This window comes from Trichosurus vulpecula, chromosome 4 (genome assembly GCF_011100635.1).
Source record: "Trichosurus vulpecula isolate mTriVul1 chromosome 4, mTriVul1.pri, whole genome shotgun sequence".
NCBI classification, from domain to species: domain Eukaryota; kingdom Metazoa; phylum Chordata; class Mammalia; order Diprotodontia; family Phalangeridae; genus Trichosurus; species Trichosurus vulpecula.
In genome coordinates, this window is record NC_050576.1 from 21,590,953 (window position 1) to 21,608,594 (window position 17,642).

Sequence of the window (17,642 nt, forward strand, 5' to 3'; positions counted from 1 at the left end):
TACCCTTTAGTACTGATAGGGAAAAATTGTGTTTCTCTGAGGTTATGAATACAAATTGTTAACAGATTTTATGTCGTCTTTCTTCTAGTATGTGTTTGACAGACCCTACAGCCGCACCCTGGAGGTGGAAGCTGACAAAGTGGGACTGCAGTTTGCAGCCAAGGTAGGTGGAACCGGCACTTATGGAAATGGTGGAGAAGCCCTGAGAGTGAGCAGGAGGATCACGCTGAGCATGAGGGTAGTTTGGCAGTCAGGCTTCACAAGGAGAGGTTTTCTTATTTGGAAAGGCGGTGTAGGTCATAAAGGTGATTGGACTTGAAAGGTTATTTTTATAGCATTATCTTCCAGGAACATCCAGCCAGGGCTGGGACAAGTCCAGCCTAAACTAAATAGGGGTGGTGTCCTAAGAGGAGGAACGTTAGGCTTCTGCTAGGGGAAGGGATTTTGGTCCCACTGGGTCTTCTGCATGTGGATGTTCGTCATGAAAATCATGTCTTAAATAGAGCATGGTTTACCTGAAAATCAGATTTTCTTCTGTTCCTTCTGCCTTATTTTTGGCTTCTCCTTGTCTCTGGCTGTCCTCATGGTCATCTTCCCCGACACTGTTTAGATGCCTGAAGGTTTTGGAAATGTTGGACATACTTTTCAGCATCTTTATCTTATTTACTTATAACAGCTTTAAAGTAGGTGCTACAGGTGTTATTATCCTCATTTTATAGATGAGAATACTGAGGTCTGGACTGGCCCAGGGTCCCACAGTCTAGGCCAGCAGGGCCCATTACTCGGTGCTGCCTTGCAGTCTGCCCTGCCGTCCCTTCTACTCTCTCTTCCTCATCTCTCCCCTCCTGCCTCGCACCTCCGTTGCCATGCCTGAGTTCAGGTCCTTCTGATCTCTGGCCTGGACTATTATAGTGTCCTTTTCATGGGTGTCTCTGGCTTCCTTCTCCTCCCCTGCCTAGTCCATCCAACATAATGCTGCCAGATAACTCTTTCTAGTGCCCAGAACCTTCCCTTGCGGTCGTAATGTTGCTCCCTCTGCAGTCCTGTCCATTGTTCAGGGCCCTTAAATGGTCATTTGTTGCCTGCCAGAGAAACCAGCCTCCTTAGCCCTGTATCCTTGGCCCTCTGTGGTCTGGCTCTGACCTCCACATTTATGTCAGGGAAGTGATGTGTCTGTAAGTAAGTGTAATATCAATTAAGTTGGGACTTTTTTTTAACTGCTTTAAAATGATAAATTAAGTGTCTTTGATTGAGCCTTACTAGGTGCAAAGCCCCAGGCCCAAACCCCCCTATCTACTAGGTGCTAAGCCTATGTGGGCATGAAGCCCTCAGGGCCCTAAGGGGAGTTGTTAAGACCAGAGCCAATAGTATGCGCCTAAGTTCTGGTCTCTCAAATGACATTTGATGATGTCCAAAGACTGTAAAAAGAGGGAACAGAGCTATTTGCTAGGAGCTCTCACTCACTGGAGGAGTGTTGATGTGGAGATTCTGGGCAGCTGTAGTTAAGAGCCCTCCAGCTTGTGAACCCAGATGTTGACGCCTTCTTGGTAACTGAATTGTATGTGGTCTGTTTATAATGTATCTTTGTAATTTGTTTGTATTTGCTCTGACGTTCAGGGTGCTGGCTTTTTCCCCTGAATTAAGTGAATGATATTTGTATGTTGGGTTGAAATAAGATTGTTAACCCCTTGACGTTGCTTTCCTTAGTAAAGCAGATCAAAAGAGCCTGTGCTGGCAGCATTCTTGTTGTTGGGCTTGTGTTGGTCTTTCACCCCCACAGCAGCTGCTAGCTGAATTGTTGCAACAGTAAGTAGTAACACAGTTAAACATGGCAAATCGAAATTAGTTCATTTTTTGTGCTTAGGATCCTTCATTTTGAGTTTGTAGTTGTCAGAGATCAGTTTTCTTTCTTTGGCTGTGGGACCATGGACAAGGAAGGTGCTTCGTGAACTCTTGGCCTCTCACTCTCCCGTCTGAGAATTGAAGATAATTATATTTGCATTATCTATAGAAGCAGCATGGTGTAAGCCAGGGGTGGGGAACCTGTGGCCTTCTAGGTCCTTGAGTGTGGCCTTTTGACTGAGTCTAAGTTTTACAGAACAAATCCTGGTGTAATCAATGAAGACTTGGAGGCTGGATGAATTGAGTCCAAATCCTGTCCCAAATACTTCTTTGAGGTGTGACCATGCACAAATCACTTAACCCACTCTGCATTGGGCGAGACCCACATCAGTGAACATTTATCTAGCTCCTCCTGAGTGCCAGGCCCTGGACTTGGAGGTGATTGATATGAAGGCAGTCATGAAGCAGCCTTTGCCTCTCACTAGGGGAGATGAGGAGCACACATGAAAGTGTATTCCAAAACTCAGTAAGGAAATTGTGGGGCTGGGGGTGGAGGTCAGGAATGTTCTCATGGACTGAAAGAGGTAGAGATGAGGTAGAGGAAGTACATTCCAGGGATGGGGGCCTGGAGGTGGGAAAGAACAACAGGAAGGTCTAAGGCCTGTTTGGATGGATCATAAAGTGCACAAACGAGCAGGAGATGGAATGAAGTTGCAAGGTAGGTGGGAGCCCCATAGTGAAGGGACGTCAGTGCCAGACAGAGGAGTTGGTCTCATATTCTTGAGGGGGTAGGGAGCCGCTGGCATTTCATGAGCAAGACGCTGACTTGGCCTGGCCTATGATTTAGGGATGCCCCTTTGGCCCCTCCGCTGAGAGGGCAGGAATGTCATTTAGGAGCCTGTTGCTGAGCTGAGGGGTGGGAACAGATGGGAGCGGCAGCTGGACCGGAGAGGGAGAGGCCATGAGCCGAGGTTGCGAAGCCGAGTGGGGGCAGGGAGGGACCATGGCAGCGGCCTCAGCAGTAGAGGGGTGTTTGGAAGTGGCACTGACCCTGGGGAAACAGTGGCGAGTTTTGTTTGGCACCCGTGCAGTGTGCAATGGCTTTGGGACAGCTGGCTGGACACGTCCAGCAGGTAGCTGGTGATGGGGACAGACAAGGGACGAATCTAATGCCTGTTTATGATTGAATGTTATCTGTAGATCTGGGAGTCACCTGCATAGAAATGAGATTACTCCTCCTCACATTTAGACTGTACCTACTGTGTGCCGGTCATTATGCTAATTAAGGGTTTTTACAAATATCATCTCATTCGATCCTCACCACAGCCCTGGGAGGTAGGTGCTATTATCATGCCCATTTTACAGATGGGGAAACTGAGACAGAAAGAGATAGAGTGACTTGGCCAAGGTCACACAGCTGGTGAGCATCTGAGGCTGGATTTGAACTTAGGGTTTCCTGACTCTAGGCCAAGCTCTTTGTGAGAGGGAGAGGGAGGGGGAGGGAGGGAGAAAGAGGGTGGGGGAAGAGGAGAAAAGAGGAGAGAAGGAAAAGAAAGAAAAGAAAGGGCTGTTAGAGAAGGGACGTGTAAGCCATCAAGGGACATACGCATGTGAGATAGTATTCTTCTCATATTTAATTTTTCTTAAAATAAGGGTTATAGATTACATTAGCATAAATGTCAGCTTACGCGGACTGTGAAGTCAGTGGTGCAGTTATTACCACCCCTATTTTACAGGTGAGGAAGCAGAGTTTTAAGCAGGCTAAGTGACTCTCACAAGGTCACCTTACCAGTAAGCTCCAGAGCCGGGGTTCCATTGTTTCATGCTGCTTCTTGCCCCTCCATGTTTGGGTTTCATTTCATAGATGAAGATCCGACTCATTCTCGAGCATAACAGTCCCTCTCCAGGGCTGTTCGTGTCTTACACAAATAATCCAACAGATGATGAACTCTCAATTTACTCCATTCAATCAATATGTAGTTTAGAATGAGCCAGAGAGCGAAAGAAGCTTTACTTCTCTTAGTCTCCCTTCCCTCCCTGCAAAAAAGAAAAAAGGAATCCAGGTTATATAATCAGTGGAAAAATGCACGCATTCTTCCCATTGGTTGTGGTTTGTAAGGAATGTTTGTGAAGGTGACTGTGGGGTTACATGTCACAGAGCCAGTGGTGCTGCCATAGGGAAGGTCTGTACATGCTGGGGGCCTTCAGAGGGAGCCCTGTCCAAGGCCCATCCTGGCTGGGCTGTGGCCGAGATGCTCATGGGACGGCATGAACATCATCCAGGAGATGCCCTTGTAGCCATGAAGGGAAAGTGTATTCAAAGTCTCCATGAAGAAATTGTGGGGTTGGGGGCCGGTGGCAGTTGTGCTTTCTGGAATGAGGGGCTCATCTTTTTTCTGGTGATCGCTGTTTCTTGATGATTGGTTTTTAGGAGTGGACACCATCTCTCATGCATATGACATACATTTTGAACAATAAGTGCAGATGTTCTTCAAGTATTTTCTTCAAACCACTTGGGAAATTGTCTTAATGTAATTATTTTCTAGATTGAAAAGTCACTTACGTGCCACACCTGATGTCCTGTTCCCCACCCCCACCCCCTCCTCTTTGTGGCACAGTGGTGTTCCTGGGTTCCCTGTGGTTATTTGCCAAGTGAATGCCAGATCCGACAGGTCCTGCCAGAGTGGGGAAGTTGTCAGTGTGGGTGCAGGGCTGGACCAGCTTGGCTAAGCCTAGAGAAGCTTATTCTCCCCTTGGCTTCAGGGACATAATGTTTGGGCCACAGGAGCTTTTGAGGACTGTCTGTTTAGTTAGTGAGAGAGAATTGGTAGGTAAAGAACTACTAGAGGGATGAAATGTTTGAAACTTTCCTGCCTGGGGGGTGCACCAGATAAACAGGTAGAGTCATGCTGATGTGGTCTCAGTTTCCTCATCTGTAACATGAGAGGTTTGGCCCCAGTGATCTCGATGGTCCCTTCCAGCTCTTGCCTCCTCTGAGGGTATGCCATCAGTAAGTGGAGCATCCACGTGGCTCCCAGGAAAGACCCGAGACCCCATTGCTAGGCTCCTTTCTCCACCGTCCAAGGCTGCAGCCCCCATGTGGCCTGTCTTCCTTGACTGCTAGCCAATCCCCTTGCTTGTCAGAGTTGGCAGACACAGTCTTGGGGAGCCTAGGTCGTTACTTTTGATGTGCTCTATCCTAGGAGAATCGGGGTGGAGTCCCAGGGTCTCAGAGAAGCAAAGGGGCTGGCTCAGGGACCCAGTTAGCATGGAGAAAATCTGGGAGCTGGCCCAAGTCTGAGGAAGTGAGGCTCGGCCTGGAGGTCCCCAAGTTCTCAGAGTGAGAAAAGAACTTCTGGGCCATTAGAACTGGCACCCCACTGTGAGGTGGCTTGATTCCTCATACAGTGGCCTTTTTCTCCATTTCCTCATCAAGCTGCTGGGTCATCTTTATCTCTTGAGCCTTCAGAACCTTCCCTTCTGGTCTGAAATGGAAAACCTGTTCCCTTGACCTGCATCTTCTCATCCTGGGCTGGAAAACTATGAAGACAGCACCATCTAGTGAGAATATGGGAGAAATGGCGGACGACTTCAGGAATCCACTTTCTAAGGGGGATCTCGAGATCAGAGCTCTGGGGAGGGGAAAGGAACGTGGAGACAATTCAGTGCTTCCTGCCAATGTCTGCCCCCAGTCCGTGGGGGAGAAAAGTGAGGCTCTCAGGTGCCATGACTCGCTTGTCGTCATAGCTCACAAACCGGAGCCAGCTTGGGAGGTAAGTCTGTGTGCAGCAGGAAATCCAGTGAGGAAAGACCAAGAGTGAATTGTTGGGAGAACATTCTATTGACTAACGGTTGGATTCCCTGGTGATGGAAGGCATGCTGTACAGTTTACATGTGACAGTGATAAGGAGTATCAGGGGATCTAGAGAAATGAGGTGATCATCTTTGATTTTAGCTGTTCTGTGGCTTTGAGGCTGATGGCTTAGACCAGTCACACATTCAGTGTAAGATTCTTTATGTCCTTCTTGAGGTCTTTCTTTTATTAACTAGGGATTGTGTCCCCAGCACGTAGCACAGTGCCTGGCACATAGTAGGCACTTAATAGATATTTATTGGATTGGATTAGGTGCTGCTCTGATAATTAATGAGATGGCTAACCTGCAAAGAAGGCTTCTAAAACTAATATGAAATGAACTACAAAGCACCTGGTTTAAATTCTTTGTGCCCCTTCCAGATTGGGGAGATAGAATTTTTATCAGATTCAGACTTTAAGTGACAAGAGAGGCATTGGCAAGCATTGAGTGTGATTTGCAAATAGATGTTTTTTGTCAGTAGCTCTCATTGTTAAAGCTGTCATGTGACTGGCCAGAAATCTTTGGTTCAGCCAGGAGTGGACACACATGGTTCCCTAGAAGCATCCTGCAGAACCTGATCAGGGGAGCTAGAAATAGCAAAATGATAAAACTCCCAACACAGATAACGAGGATTCCAGTGGGGGAAATGGGTTGCCTCTGAAGGTGAACAGAACACAGATGTACCAGTGTCTTGGCAGTGCTCGTTGTCTTCTTAGGTTTCCTGGTCGCATTCATACCTGTACTGAAACATTCCACCATACTTTCCTCTGGCATATTAGGTTGAGGCTACACTTGCAGTAAACAAACCCAGAGAGCTTTCTGGCTCAGTGATGGTCTATGGCCATCATTGTCCTCACTGGGAAAAGGATGGGGACGGCTCAGGTGACACGCCAGGCCTCTTCTAGATCTACCGTGCTGAGTCCCAGCATCCAAGCTTGGGTGAAGGGCAGTTTTTGTGAATTATTGTAGTTGGTAAAGTTAAAGCCACAGAAAGGTTACCCAGAATCTGTGACAGGGGACACGTTGTAGCAGTGCTGATGTCCGTCTGCTTCTTGGGCCTCTGGGGGTCACCAGGGGAGGAGAGGAGTCAGAAGCCATCCATAGGGAGTGGGGGACCAGGAGGATCAGAAGTAGCCTGTGGGGACAGCTTCCCCTTTTGTGTTTCTGGTAAAAGTCTGGCTGCAGGCAGCACTTGCCTGGAGTAGCTACACATGTAACTTCTGGAATCCTCAGACTTCGAGTTATCCCCTGGCATTGTGTGCTCCTGCTCTAGATGCCTGCCTTCAAGCCTGGTGATGATAGAAAATAGCCCGAGTTCAGAATTTCCCAGATGACCGGAAGAGTATTCTGGCACAACCTAGGGCCTAGGCATGACCTCGGCTAAATCAAATTGCATCCTACTTACCCCATTGACATCATTTATGGCCTTATCAGTTGTGACAAGACCAGATGGACCATTGGTCTGGGACCACGCTTGGTCAGAGTGAGTGCCCTGGAGGGGAAGGTGCTTCCTTATATAGAGGTCACTGGACCAGTGGGATTATTTTGGTCCCAAGGTTGAAGAGTGAAACCAGTTCCCTTTCTTTCTCCCCTTCTGTGATCTTGACACTGGTTGATGCTGACTTTCTCCCACTTGTATCTTATACAGTCCAATTCCTCTTTAGAAAAGTGAGTTAAACTGGTGGCCTGTAGCCACTTCATTTTAAAAATGACTATTTTCATACCTAATCCAGGCCATTTTTATTTTTTATAAATGGAGAGAATAAATATAAGTGACATATTCATTTTCAAAAATTTCACCTTCCCTTAGTGTGTCTTTGTAATTAGTTTTACAAAGTATAGAGAAACAGGGATACCTCCATCTTAATTTTCAAACAGATGTCTCAGTTCCTTTTGGAATCTTAGTCTGTTGGGATGATTAATTTGTTCCTCTGATGTACTCTGCATACCAAGTATTACTTTAAAGATTGTCTTCAGCTGTGTTTGTTAGAGATTAAAACAGTGACATAGTTTTGTTGTACTTTGATTAACTCTTTGTGTGCTGAGCAAGACATGGTAGTGATGTCCTTTCGAGATATCCGGACAAACCTGTCTAGCCAGGTGACTCGTGAACTGTCAAGGATGACTGATTATGATGGGGTTTTTCCAGGTATTTGTTTTTAACATAGCTCAGCTATGCTAAATCTACAGGGCTCGGAAATAGGAGATTACGATATTCTAGTCACTTCTTTTCCAATCAGTTTTTTACTTTTATGAAAACTTTTGGAAGCAGCATTTTATACTGGCTAACGGCATTTTTGTTGCTTTCTTGGGAATTGGAGAGGAGGGTGAGCTGGATTTGAAGGAACAAATCTGGTTATTTCTGAGCTTTAGATGTGTCTGAAATAGGCTTTGTTCCCAGCAGCAGCTTAATTGTTGTTGATGATGGAAAGTAGTTGGTATTTTCTCTACTTGTGTCACAAACAGACATTAGAGATGTTGTCAAGTTTCAATCGTGTTGTATTTAATTCAAAATCTTTTTCTCCTTAAGTTTCCTCCTAACAGTTTCGCATCTGATGCTTTGATAGCACGTAGTCAAGAACGGTTGCCGCTGTTAGCAGGGCTGTCCTCTGCCTAGCGGCTTCATCTTTGTGACTATCAAAGGATTCAGCAGTACTTCTGGTCAATGCTGTGGTCATTTCCTCCTCAGATTTCTTAGAATAAAGAAAAAAGTTTCAGATTTGAAATATAGTAACTTCTTTATTACAGTGTTTCCTTAAGACATTTTAATGTGGATAAGGTTATGCTGGTGTTCAAGTCATTTAAAAATATTTAAAGCCATGTATGTCACCTCTCATGGTTATATAAAGTTAGATGGGACCCTGGAGACCCTCTCTAGTCTGGTTCCTTCATTTTGCAGGAGAAGGGAGGTGATTTTAAATGGGAGGCCACCTACGTAGCTAGTAGCAGAGCTAATATTGGAACCTGGCTTTTTGGCCTCCCAGTCCACCACTCTCCCCTGTGCGTGTTGGCATAACTGCATTCTGACAACGTGTATGCGTTGACATTGCTATAAATAATGTAGCTTTTTTCCTCCTCCTCCCTTTTGTATGTATATTTTCTTCCATAAAACTGTATTTTGTGTATTTTTTCCCTAATATGTCCTTAGAGAGTTAACTTGATTTCCTGGTTTTCTGCATTTTATTTGCAGGCTTGTGTGGATGTGAGAGCAAGTTCAGTGTTTTGGCAACAGCTGGAGTTTGCCGATAGGATTCTGGGTGAGCCTAAGTTACCTGAATGGCTGTCAACGCATCCCTCTCATGAGAACCGAGCTGAGCAGTTGGAACGACTTATACCTCAGGTAAGCAGAGATGCTTTTAGGTCAGAAACTCCTCTTTTCATATTGTTTACAGTAAATTCTGTTATCCCGCATAGCCTGGGACAAGGAACAATCTATTTTGTCATTGACTCTTTGTCTATGATGCATCTTATGCTGATTAATACACAGATTCAGAAGTTGAATCCCTGAGGTTATATTAAGACTAGGAAGTGGTTAAAAAAAAACCTCTCAGATATTCATTTTCTCACAGTGAGGACTATGGTGTTGTAACAACAGATTAGCTTTGTTCCTATTGAATACACATCTTGAAATAATCACTGAAGGTTCAAAAAGATGATAGGTCCAGTGAACAGAAATATATTTATTGAGCCTTCAGTTTGTACTGGGCAAGCAACAGGTAAATGTCCGGCACATTTGAAAACTCCAATCAACAGAGGTTCGATTTTATGGAAATCTGTGATATCAGCACATGCAAGAACAAGCAGCTTTCATTTGTTCCACTAAAATGTTGGGGAGCTTGACTGCCTGATGCCTGCCTGTTCAGGATGGGGAAAGTCTGACAAAGTAGACAAGTGTCTTTGACTTAGAGCATTATTCCATGTCTAGACAGCACTAAGAATTGTCTCCTGAAAAAGCCACAAAATTCTTCAAGTCAATCATGATTGACTTAGCCTTCTAATGGCCGGTATCACTTGGAAACTTTGAAGCAGTTCTTCTGAAAATAATACACTTGGTTCATCCAACTGCTTTTGCTCCCAACAATCTTTGGCCTTTTCATTGAGTATTGGACTAGAGAAGGGTCATCCTCCTGTGTTTTTATGGAGAATCATGTATCTAGAATAAAGTGTAGGTACTTCAATTGAGCCATGCTTATCAGCTGCCCAAAGTTAGATTATTCAGAATTTACAAAGAATTTTACCCACTCTACTTTCAGAGCACTGACATAAAACACAACATAGCTTTTTTGGCTTTCATATCACGTAATTGATTCATATTGATCTTCTCATCAGAGCTATAATTAGGGTATGGGTAAGTGGGCCTTTGATTCTGGGTACAGGTAGGTAGCTGATGTCCAGGAGAGTCCTGTGTCCTAGGAGGGGATTGTGTCCCTATACCTAGGGTCCTCCTCTGGCTGCAGGCCATGACCCTCCCCCACTCCAGATGCCCCATGCCTTTCAGGGTCCCAGAGACCATAAAGCCCATCTGCTGCACTAACCGCTCCCCCACACCCCAATATGTTGTCAGAATGTGATCCTTTCCACAACTCAGGTGAGCTTCTCCCTGACATAACTGACCTTTTCCTTCCCACTGCTGGTTTTTTGCCCCTCAGGCCATTCTAGGATCATGCTCTTGTTGCCTTGGGCCAGTGTCTTGAGGTCTTTTCTTCCACGGAGCCTTTGACTTGAGGCCTGGAGTTCCTCTCCACGGAGTTCCCCCATAGTTGTCCTCTTCAGCCTTATGTTGTGGATGGCACCCTGGACTGGAAGTCAGAAGATTTGGGTTCAGATTCTGCTGCCAGTGGTTACTAGCCCTCTGAAGTTCCTCAGGTGCAGAATGGAAGGGTTGGACCCAAGGGCCTTCACAGGCCCTTCTGGCTCTTAAGTCTCTGATCTTGTGCCTTCAGGCCATTTCTTTCTTCGTCTAAGTCATTTCATTGGGAATGACATTGAGTTTGTAATAACTGTTCTTTGGGTTTGTGCAGTCACTCCTGAAACTACTGAACTGTGTTAGCATACAGCTCAGTGGAGGCAAGTACGCAGCCAGAGGCAGGCCAGGAGAACTCCCTACTGGGATCGCAACTAGATGAAAATCTAATTCGGAAATGTTTCACAAAATAAGTAAAAGGACAATGTAATGTAGGTAATGTTAATTTGTAGAGTGCTAGACCTAGAGTCCGGAAGACTTGAGTTCAACTCTGGCCTCAGGCGTTTCCTAGCTGTGTGGTCCTGGGCAAGTCACTTAACCCTGTTTGCCTCTGTTTCCCCATTTGCAAAATGAGCAGGAGGAGGAAATGGCAAACCAGTGCAGTATCATTGCCAACAAGGCCCCAACTGGGGTCATGAGGAGTTGGACATGACTGAACAACAACAAAAGTCAATATTTGGCCTGCAGATTTGTTTCTATTTGAGTTTGACACCGCTGACCTAGCTCATATCTCCTTGATTAGTATGCCTAAATTTTAATAAATCTCTCTTGTTATTTGATCAAGGAATGGCTGAATCAGTTCACAACTCCACTAACAGTACATTAGTGTCCTAATTTTCCCACATCTCCAACATTTTCCTTTTATGTCATGTTAGCCAATCTGATAGGTGTGAGGTGGTACCTCAGAGTTGTTTTAATGTGCATTTCTCTAACCAGTAGTGATTTAGAACATTTTTTCATGTAACTATAGACAGCTTTGATTTCTTGGTCTGAAAGCTGCCTTTATATCCTTTGATCATTTATCATCATATGACTTGTGTTCTTATAAATTTGACTCAGTTCTCTATATATTTGAGAGATGAGGCCTTTATTAGAGACCCTGACTGTAAAGGAAATGTCTATTCTCTTTTTTCTTTAATTGTTTATGATGTGGCCTCTCATGGCTTTCCGTATTCATGATGATGCCACACCGACTGTGATTATATGTTGAATTTCCCCGGGAATTAAAGTTTAGCTTAGGGTTCACAGATTCCATTTTCCTTTATTAGGGCAGTGGGTGGGAGGCAGAGAATCAGGACAACACTTTTCCTTCCCTTGCTCTGCGATGCTGTTCTAGTCTCTCAGAAATCACTGACAGTGGCTCCAGAGTTCTCTCTGCCAGTCCTCTTGCAGCTGAGGATCCATGTCAGCTGCAGCCCATGACTTGAACTTGTCAAGGGCAGGTAGCTGCTCTCCTATTAGCCCATGATTTGGCTGGGGTAGCAGTGCTTGATTTCCCGTTTTTGTTAACTCCTCAGTCCAAAGATTATTTTCCTTGACAGAGAAAGCAGACACAAGACAAAGAGTTGAGCAAGTTTGTCTTCCCTCTGTTATCATTATCCTATTTCTCCTTGTGTTTTCAGATTTTGAGTCCCTTTTCCACCTTTTCCCATCCCTTCTCTTCTCCCTTCCCTTTCTACTCTTTCCTCCGTCTTCTGATGGGGTTTCCGCTGTGCCCAGCAAGCTCCTTACTTTCCTACCTTTTGCCTCTTCTGGGACAAGGCAGATACATCATGGCCTAGTTCCTTATCCAACACACTGGGTACCTTACAACACTCCCCAGACTGCTGAGCCGCCCAAGTTGAGGATGCCACAGCAGGAGACGCAGACGCTCTTGAGGGCCCGAGATTCTGTGCAGTGGGTTTGCCGGCCTCCATAGGAACCTTTCACCATTGAGAATGATGGGATGAAGAGCAGCCCGGCTGCAAAGAGCTGGCTGCCTCCTCTCCTCATCTCTCTACTGTCCTTTGTTTTCTTCATCATGGCCTAGTGTCGCAGCCCTCTGGTCAGTCCCATTTGCTGCTTTAGTCCCTCATCTCCTCTGCTGTCTCCCTTCTCTTCCTTCCTCATCACTCCTGTCCCTTATAACTTCTTGGCCAAGAGTGGCCCTTGTATGGACCTCGTCAGCCTGTGGAATGCCACTTTTCTTCTGTGTGGGAAGCTTCCACTTGGTGCATCAACTTAGATCGTGGGCTCTTTGTGGCCTTGTCAACTTGTTGCTAGGCAAATGAATGAATAAGCGAAGAAAAAATGCTTCTGTTAACCTCTTAGTACGTGCAGAGCACTGTGCTCAGTGCAGATAGTGACGCCAAAGCATTAGTGCCCTGGATGGCTGGAAATAGAGCTGCTGGTCTTGGGGGCATTGCTCTCCCCAGGCCACTTGGGTTATCTCCACTGGATCTGAGGACAGGCAGGGATCAAGACGGAGGTGGTGGTTTGGCTCGCCGGACAGATGCTGCTGGCTGGCCTGCTCTCAGCTGAAGGATTATTTCTTTGCCTCCAAAGAGGGGTGTGTGTGTGTGTGTGTGTGTGTGTGTGTGTGTGTGTGTGTATGTGTGTATGTGTGTGTATGTGCGCGTGCATGTGCATGTGTGTTTGGAGTGGTGGTGCTGCTTCTGCGTCTGCAGCCATTTGAGAAGACAGAGGTTTCGAGTGGCCCCCATCATGTTGACCATCCTTTTCTGATGCAGTCATGGGAAGGAAGGGCTGGACGAGGTCACCTGGGAGTTCTGTTCTGATTCTAACTTCTCCTCCCCTATAGTCTTGCAAGCAACACATCCTGCCACTTCCTTTATAATGTTCCTCAAATGGTTTGCATCCATGTCTGCAGCCTCGACCCTTGGTAAGGTTTCTACAGTAAGTAGTCCATTACCAGCCAACACACACAGGGTTTTACGGGTCCTCCTTGGCCTGGTTCTTAGAAGCCATCCTGAACACTCCTGCCAGATTAATTTTCCTAAAACATTTAACTCACATTGCTTCCTTTCTTTTTTTTTAACTTTTTTCTTTTTTTTCTCCTTTTTTTTCTTTATTTTCTTTATCATTTATTTAATATTTTTTAGTTTTCAGCATTGATTTCCACCAGATTTTGAATTACAAATTTTCTCCCCGTTTCTACCCTCCCCTTCACTCCAAGATGGCATATATTCTGATTGCCCTGTTCCTCAGTCAGCCCTCACTTCTGTCACCCCTCTCCCTCCCATCCATTTTCCCTTACTTTCTTGTAGGGCAAGATAGATTTCTATGCCTCATTGCCTGTATATCTTATTTCCCAGTTGCATGCAAAAACAACTTTTTTTTTTGAACATCTGCTTTTAAAACTTTGAGTTCCAAATTCTCTCCCCTCTTCCCTCCCCACCCACCCTCCCTAAGAAGGCAAGCAATTCAACATAGGCCACACATGTATCATTATGTAAAACCCTTCCACAATACTCATGTTGTGAAAGACTAACTATATTTCCCTCCCTCCTGTCCTGTCCCCCTTTATTCAGTTTTCTCCCTTGACCCTGTCCCTTTTCAAAAGTGTTTGCTTTTGATTACCTTCTCCCCCTACCTGCCCCCCCCTTCTATCATCCCCCTTTTTTATCCCCTTCCTCCTTCTTTCCTGTGGGGTAAGATACCCAATTGAGTGGGTATGTTATTCTCTCCTCAGGTCAAATCCGATGAGAGCAAGATTCACTCATTCCCCCTCACCTCTTCCCTCCCAACAGAACTGCTTTTTCTTGCCACTTTTGTGCGAGATAATTTCCCCCATTCTAGCTCTCCCTTTCTCTCTCTCTCAATATATTCCTCTCTTATCCCTTAATTTGATTTTTTTTTTTAGATATCATCCCTTCATGTTGAACTCACCCTGTGCCCTCTCCCTCCTCTCTCTCTCTCTCTCTCTCTCTCTCTATATATATATATGTATGTATGTATGTATGTATGTATGTATGTATATTCCCTTCAGCTACCCTAATACTGAGGTCTCATGAATTACACACATCATCTTTCCATGTAGGAATGTAAACAAAACAGTTTACCTTTAGTAAGCCCCTTATGATTTCTCTTTCTTGTTTACCTTTTCATGCTTCTCTTGATTCTTGTGTTTGAAATTCAAATTTTCTATTCAACTCTGGTCTTTTCACTGAGAAAGCTTGAAAGTCCTCTATTTTATTGAAAGTCTGTATTTTGCCTTGAAGCATTATACTCAGTTTTGCTGGGTAGGTGATTCTTGCTTTTAATCCTAGCTCAGTTGCCCTCCGGAATTTCGTATTCCAAGCCCTTCAATCCCTTAATGTAGAAGCTGCTAGATCTTGTGTTATCCTGATTGTGTTTCCACAATACTCAAACTGTTTCTTTCTGGCTGCTTGCAGTATTTTCTCCTTGATTTGGGAGCTCTGGAATTTGGCGACACTATTCCTAGGAGTTTTCTTTTTGGGATCTTTTTCAGGAGGCGATTGGTGGATTCTTTCAATTTCTATTTTACCCTCTGGCTCTAGAATATCAGGGCAGTTCTCCTTGATAATTCCTTGAAAGATGATATGTAGGCTCTTTGTTTGATCATGGCTTTCAGGTAGTCCAGTAATTTTTAAATTATCTCTCCTGGATCTATTTTCCAGGTCAGTGGTTTTTTCAGTGAGATATTTCACATTGTCTTCCATTTTTTCATTCCTTTGGTTCTGTTTTATAGTATCTTGATTTCTCATAAAATCACTAGCTTCCACTTACTCCAATCTAATTTTTAAGGTAATATTTTCTTCAGTGGTCTTTTGGACCTCCTTTTCCATTTGGCTAATTCTGCCTTTCAAGGCATTCTTCTCCTCATTGGCTTTTTGGAGCTCTTTTGCCATTTGGGTTAGTCTATTTTTTTAAAATTTAATTTATTTAATATATTTAGTTTTCAGCATTGATTTTCACAAGAGTTTGAATTACAAATTTTCTCCCCATTTCTACCCTCCCCCCGACTCCAAGATGGTATATATTCTGGTTGCCCTGTTCCCCAGTCAGCCCTCCCTTCTTTCACCCCACTCCTCTCCCATCCCCTTTTCCCTTCCTTTCTTGTAGGGCAAAATAAATTTCTACGGCCCATTGCCTGTGTATCTTATTTTCTAGTTGCATGCCAAAACTTTTTTTTTTGTTTTTGAACATCTGTTTTTAAAACTTTGAGTTCCAAATTCTCTCCCCTCTTCCCTTCCCACCCACCCTCCCTAAGAAGTTAAGCACTTCAACATAGGCCACATGCGTATCATTATGTAAAACCCTTCCACAATACTCATGTTGTGAAAGACTAACTATATTTTGCTCCTTCCTAGCCTACCCCCATTTATCCAATTTTCTCCCTTTACTCTGTCCCTTTTCGAAAGTGTTTGTTTTTGATTACCTCCTCCCCCATCTACCCTCCCTTCTATCATCCCCCCTTTTTTATCTTCTTCTTTCTTCTTTCCTGTGGGGTCAGATACCCAATTGAGTGTGTATGGTATTCCCTCCTCAGGTCAAATCTGATAAGAGCAAGATTCACTCATTCCCCCTCACCTGCCCCCTCTTCCCTTCCTACAGAACTGCTTTTTCTTGCCACTTTTATGCGAGATAATTTACCCCATTCTATCTCTCCCTTATTCCCTCTCTCAATATGTTCCTCTCTCATCCCTTAATTTAATTTTATTTCTTTTAGATTTCATCCCTTCATCTTCAACTCACCCTGTGCCCTCTCTCTCTCTCTCTGTATATATATATATATGTGTGTGTGTGTGTACATACACACACACATACATATATGTATATATATATATATATATATATATATATATATATATATATATATATATACATACACCCACCCACACACCCACACACACACACACACACACACATATTTGCGTATTCCCTTCAGCTACCCTAATACTGAGGTCTCATGAATCATACACATCATTTTTCCATGTAGGAATGTAAACAAAACAGTTCAGCTTTACTAAGTCCCTTGCGATTTCTTTTTCTTGGTCTTTTTCTTGATTACCTTTTCATGCTTCTCTTGATTCTTGTGTCTGAAAGTCAAATTTTCTATTCAGCTCTGGTCTTTTCACTGAGAAAGCTTGAAAGTCCTCTATTTTATTGAAAGTCCATATTTTGCCTTGGAGCATGATACTCCGTTTTGCTGGGTAGGTGATTCTTGGTTTTAATCCTAGCTCCATTGACCTCTGGAATATCGTATTCCAAGCCCTTCGATCTCTTAATGTAGAAGCTGCTAGATCTTAGTCTATTTTTTAAGGTGTTATTTTCTTCAGTATTTTTTTGGGTCTCCTTTAGCAAGTCATTGACTTGTTTTTCATGGTTTTCTTGCATCATTCTCATTTCTTGTCCCAATGTTTCCTCTACTTTTCTTACTTGCTTTTCCAAATCCTTTTTGAGCTCTTCCATGGCCTGAGAGAAATTCATATTTTTCTTGGAGGCTTTTGATGTAGGCTCTTTGACTTTGTTGACTTCTTCTGGCTGTATGTTTTGGTCTTCTTTGTCACCAAAAAAAGATTCCAAAGTATGAGTCTGAATCTGAGACCATTTTCACTGCCTGCTTACGTTCCCAGCCAACTGCTTGACCCTTGAGCTTTTTGTTGGGGTAGGACTGCTTGTAGAGTAGAGAGTACTTTGTCCCAAGCTTGTGGGGCTGCGCTGGTATTTTCAGAGCTATTTCTACATGGCAAGCTCTGCCACACCAGCGCTCTTTCTCCCCCAAGAACCAGTAACCAGGATTGTGGTCCAGATCCAGGCAGGGCCAAGCAGGCTTTGCACTCCTGCTCTCATCTGCAGCTTAATTCCTCCCACCAGGTGGGCCTGGGGCTGGAAGCAACTGCAGCTGTAGGTCTGGAAGTAGCCTCAGAGCTGCACCACCTCTGCCTCCTGGCGATGGCCGATCGGGAACTCCTTTCATTCTGTCCCAGCAGCTTTTCCCACTAACCTGCTCTGTTGTCTTTGGCATTTGTAGGTTGAGAAGTCTGGTAACTGCCATAGCTCACTGATTCAGGGCGCTAAGCCTGTTTCACTCGGCTCCCAGTCTAGTTGGTCCTGGCACAGCCCATGCTGGGCTGTGCTCCGCCCCGCTCCCAGCTCCGTGCGATAGACCCTCCCCAGCGACCATCCGGTCTGTCCTTGCCTGGAGCCCTGCTTCCCTCTGCTATTTCATGGGTTCT

At 44.6% G+C, this 17,642-nt stretch overlaps 1 protein-coding gene across 3 annotated transcripts in view; it reads left to right on the forward strand.

Moving 5' to 3' along the window:
* OMA1 (OMA1 zinc metallopeptidase) overlaps positions 1-17,642 on the forward strand; it is a 74,625-nt gene that overhangs the window by 41,816 nt on the left and 15,167 nt on the right. For all 3 annotated transcript variants that reach the window (XM_036753304.1, XM_036753306.1, XM_036753305.1), the window contains 2 exons: positions 89-163; positions 8,887-9,036. In XM_036753304.1, coding sequence (XP_036609199.1) covers positions 89-163; positions 8,887-9,036 — 225 coding nt within the window. The remainder of the gene's footprint in view (positions 1-88; positions 164-8,886; positions 9,037-17,642) is intronic.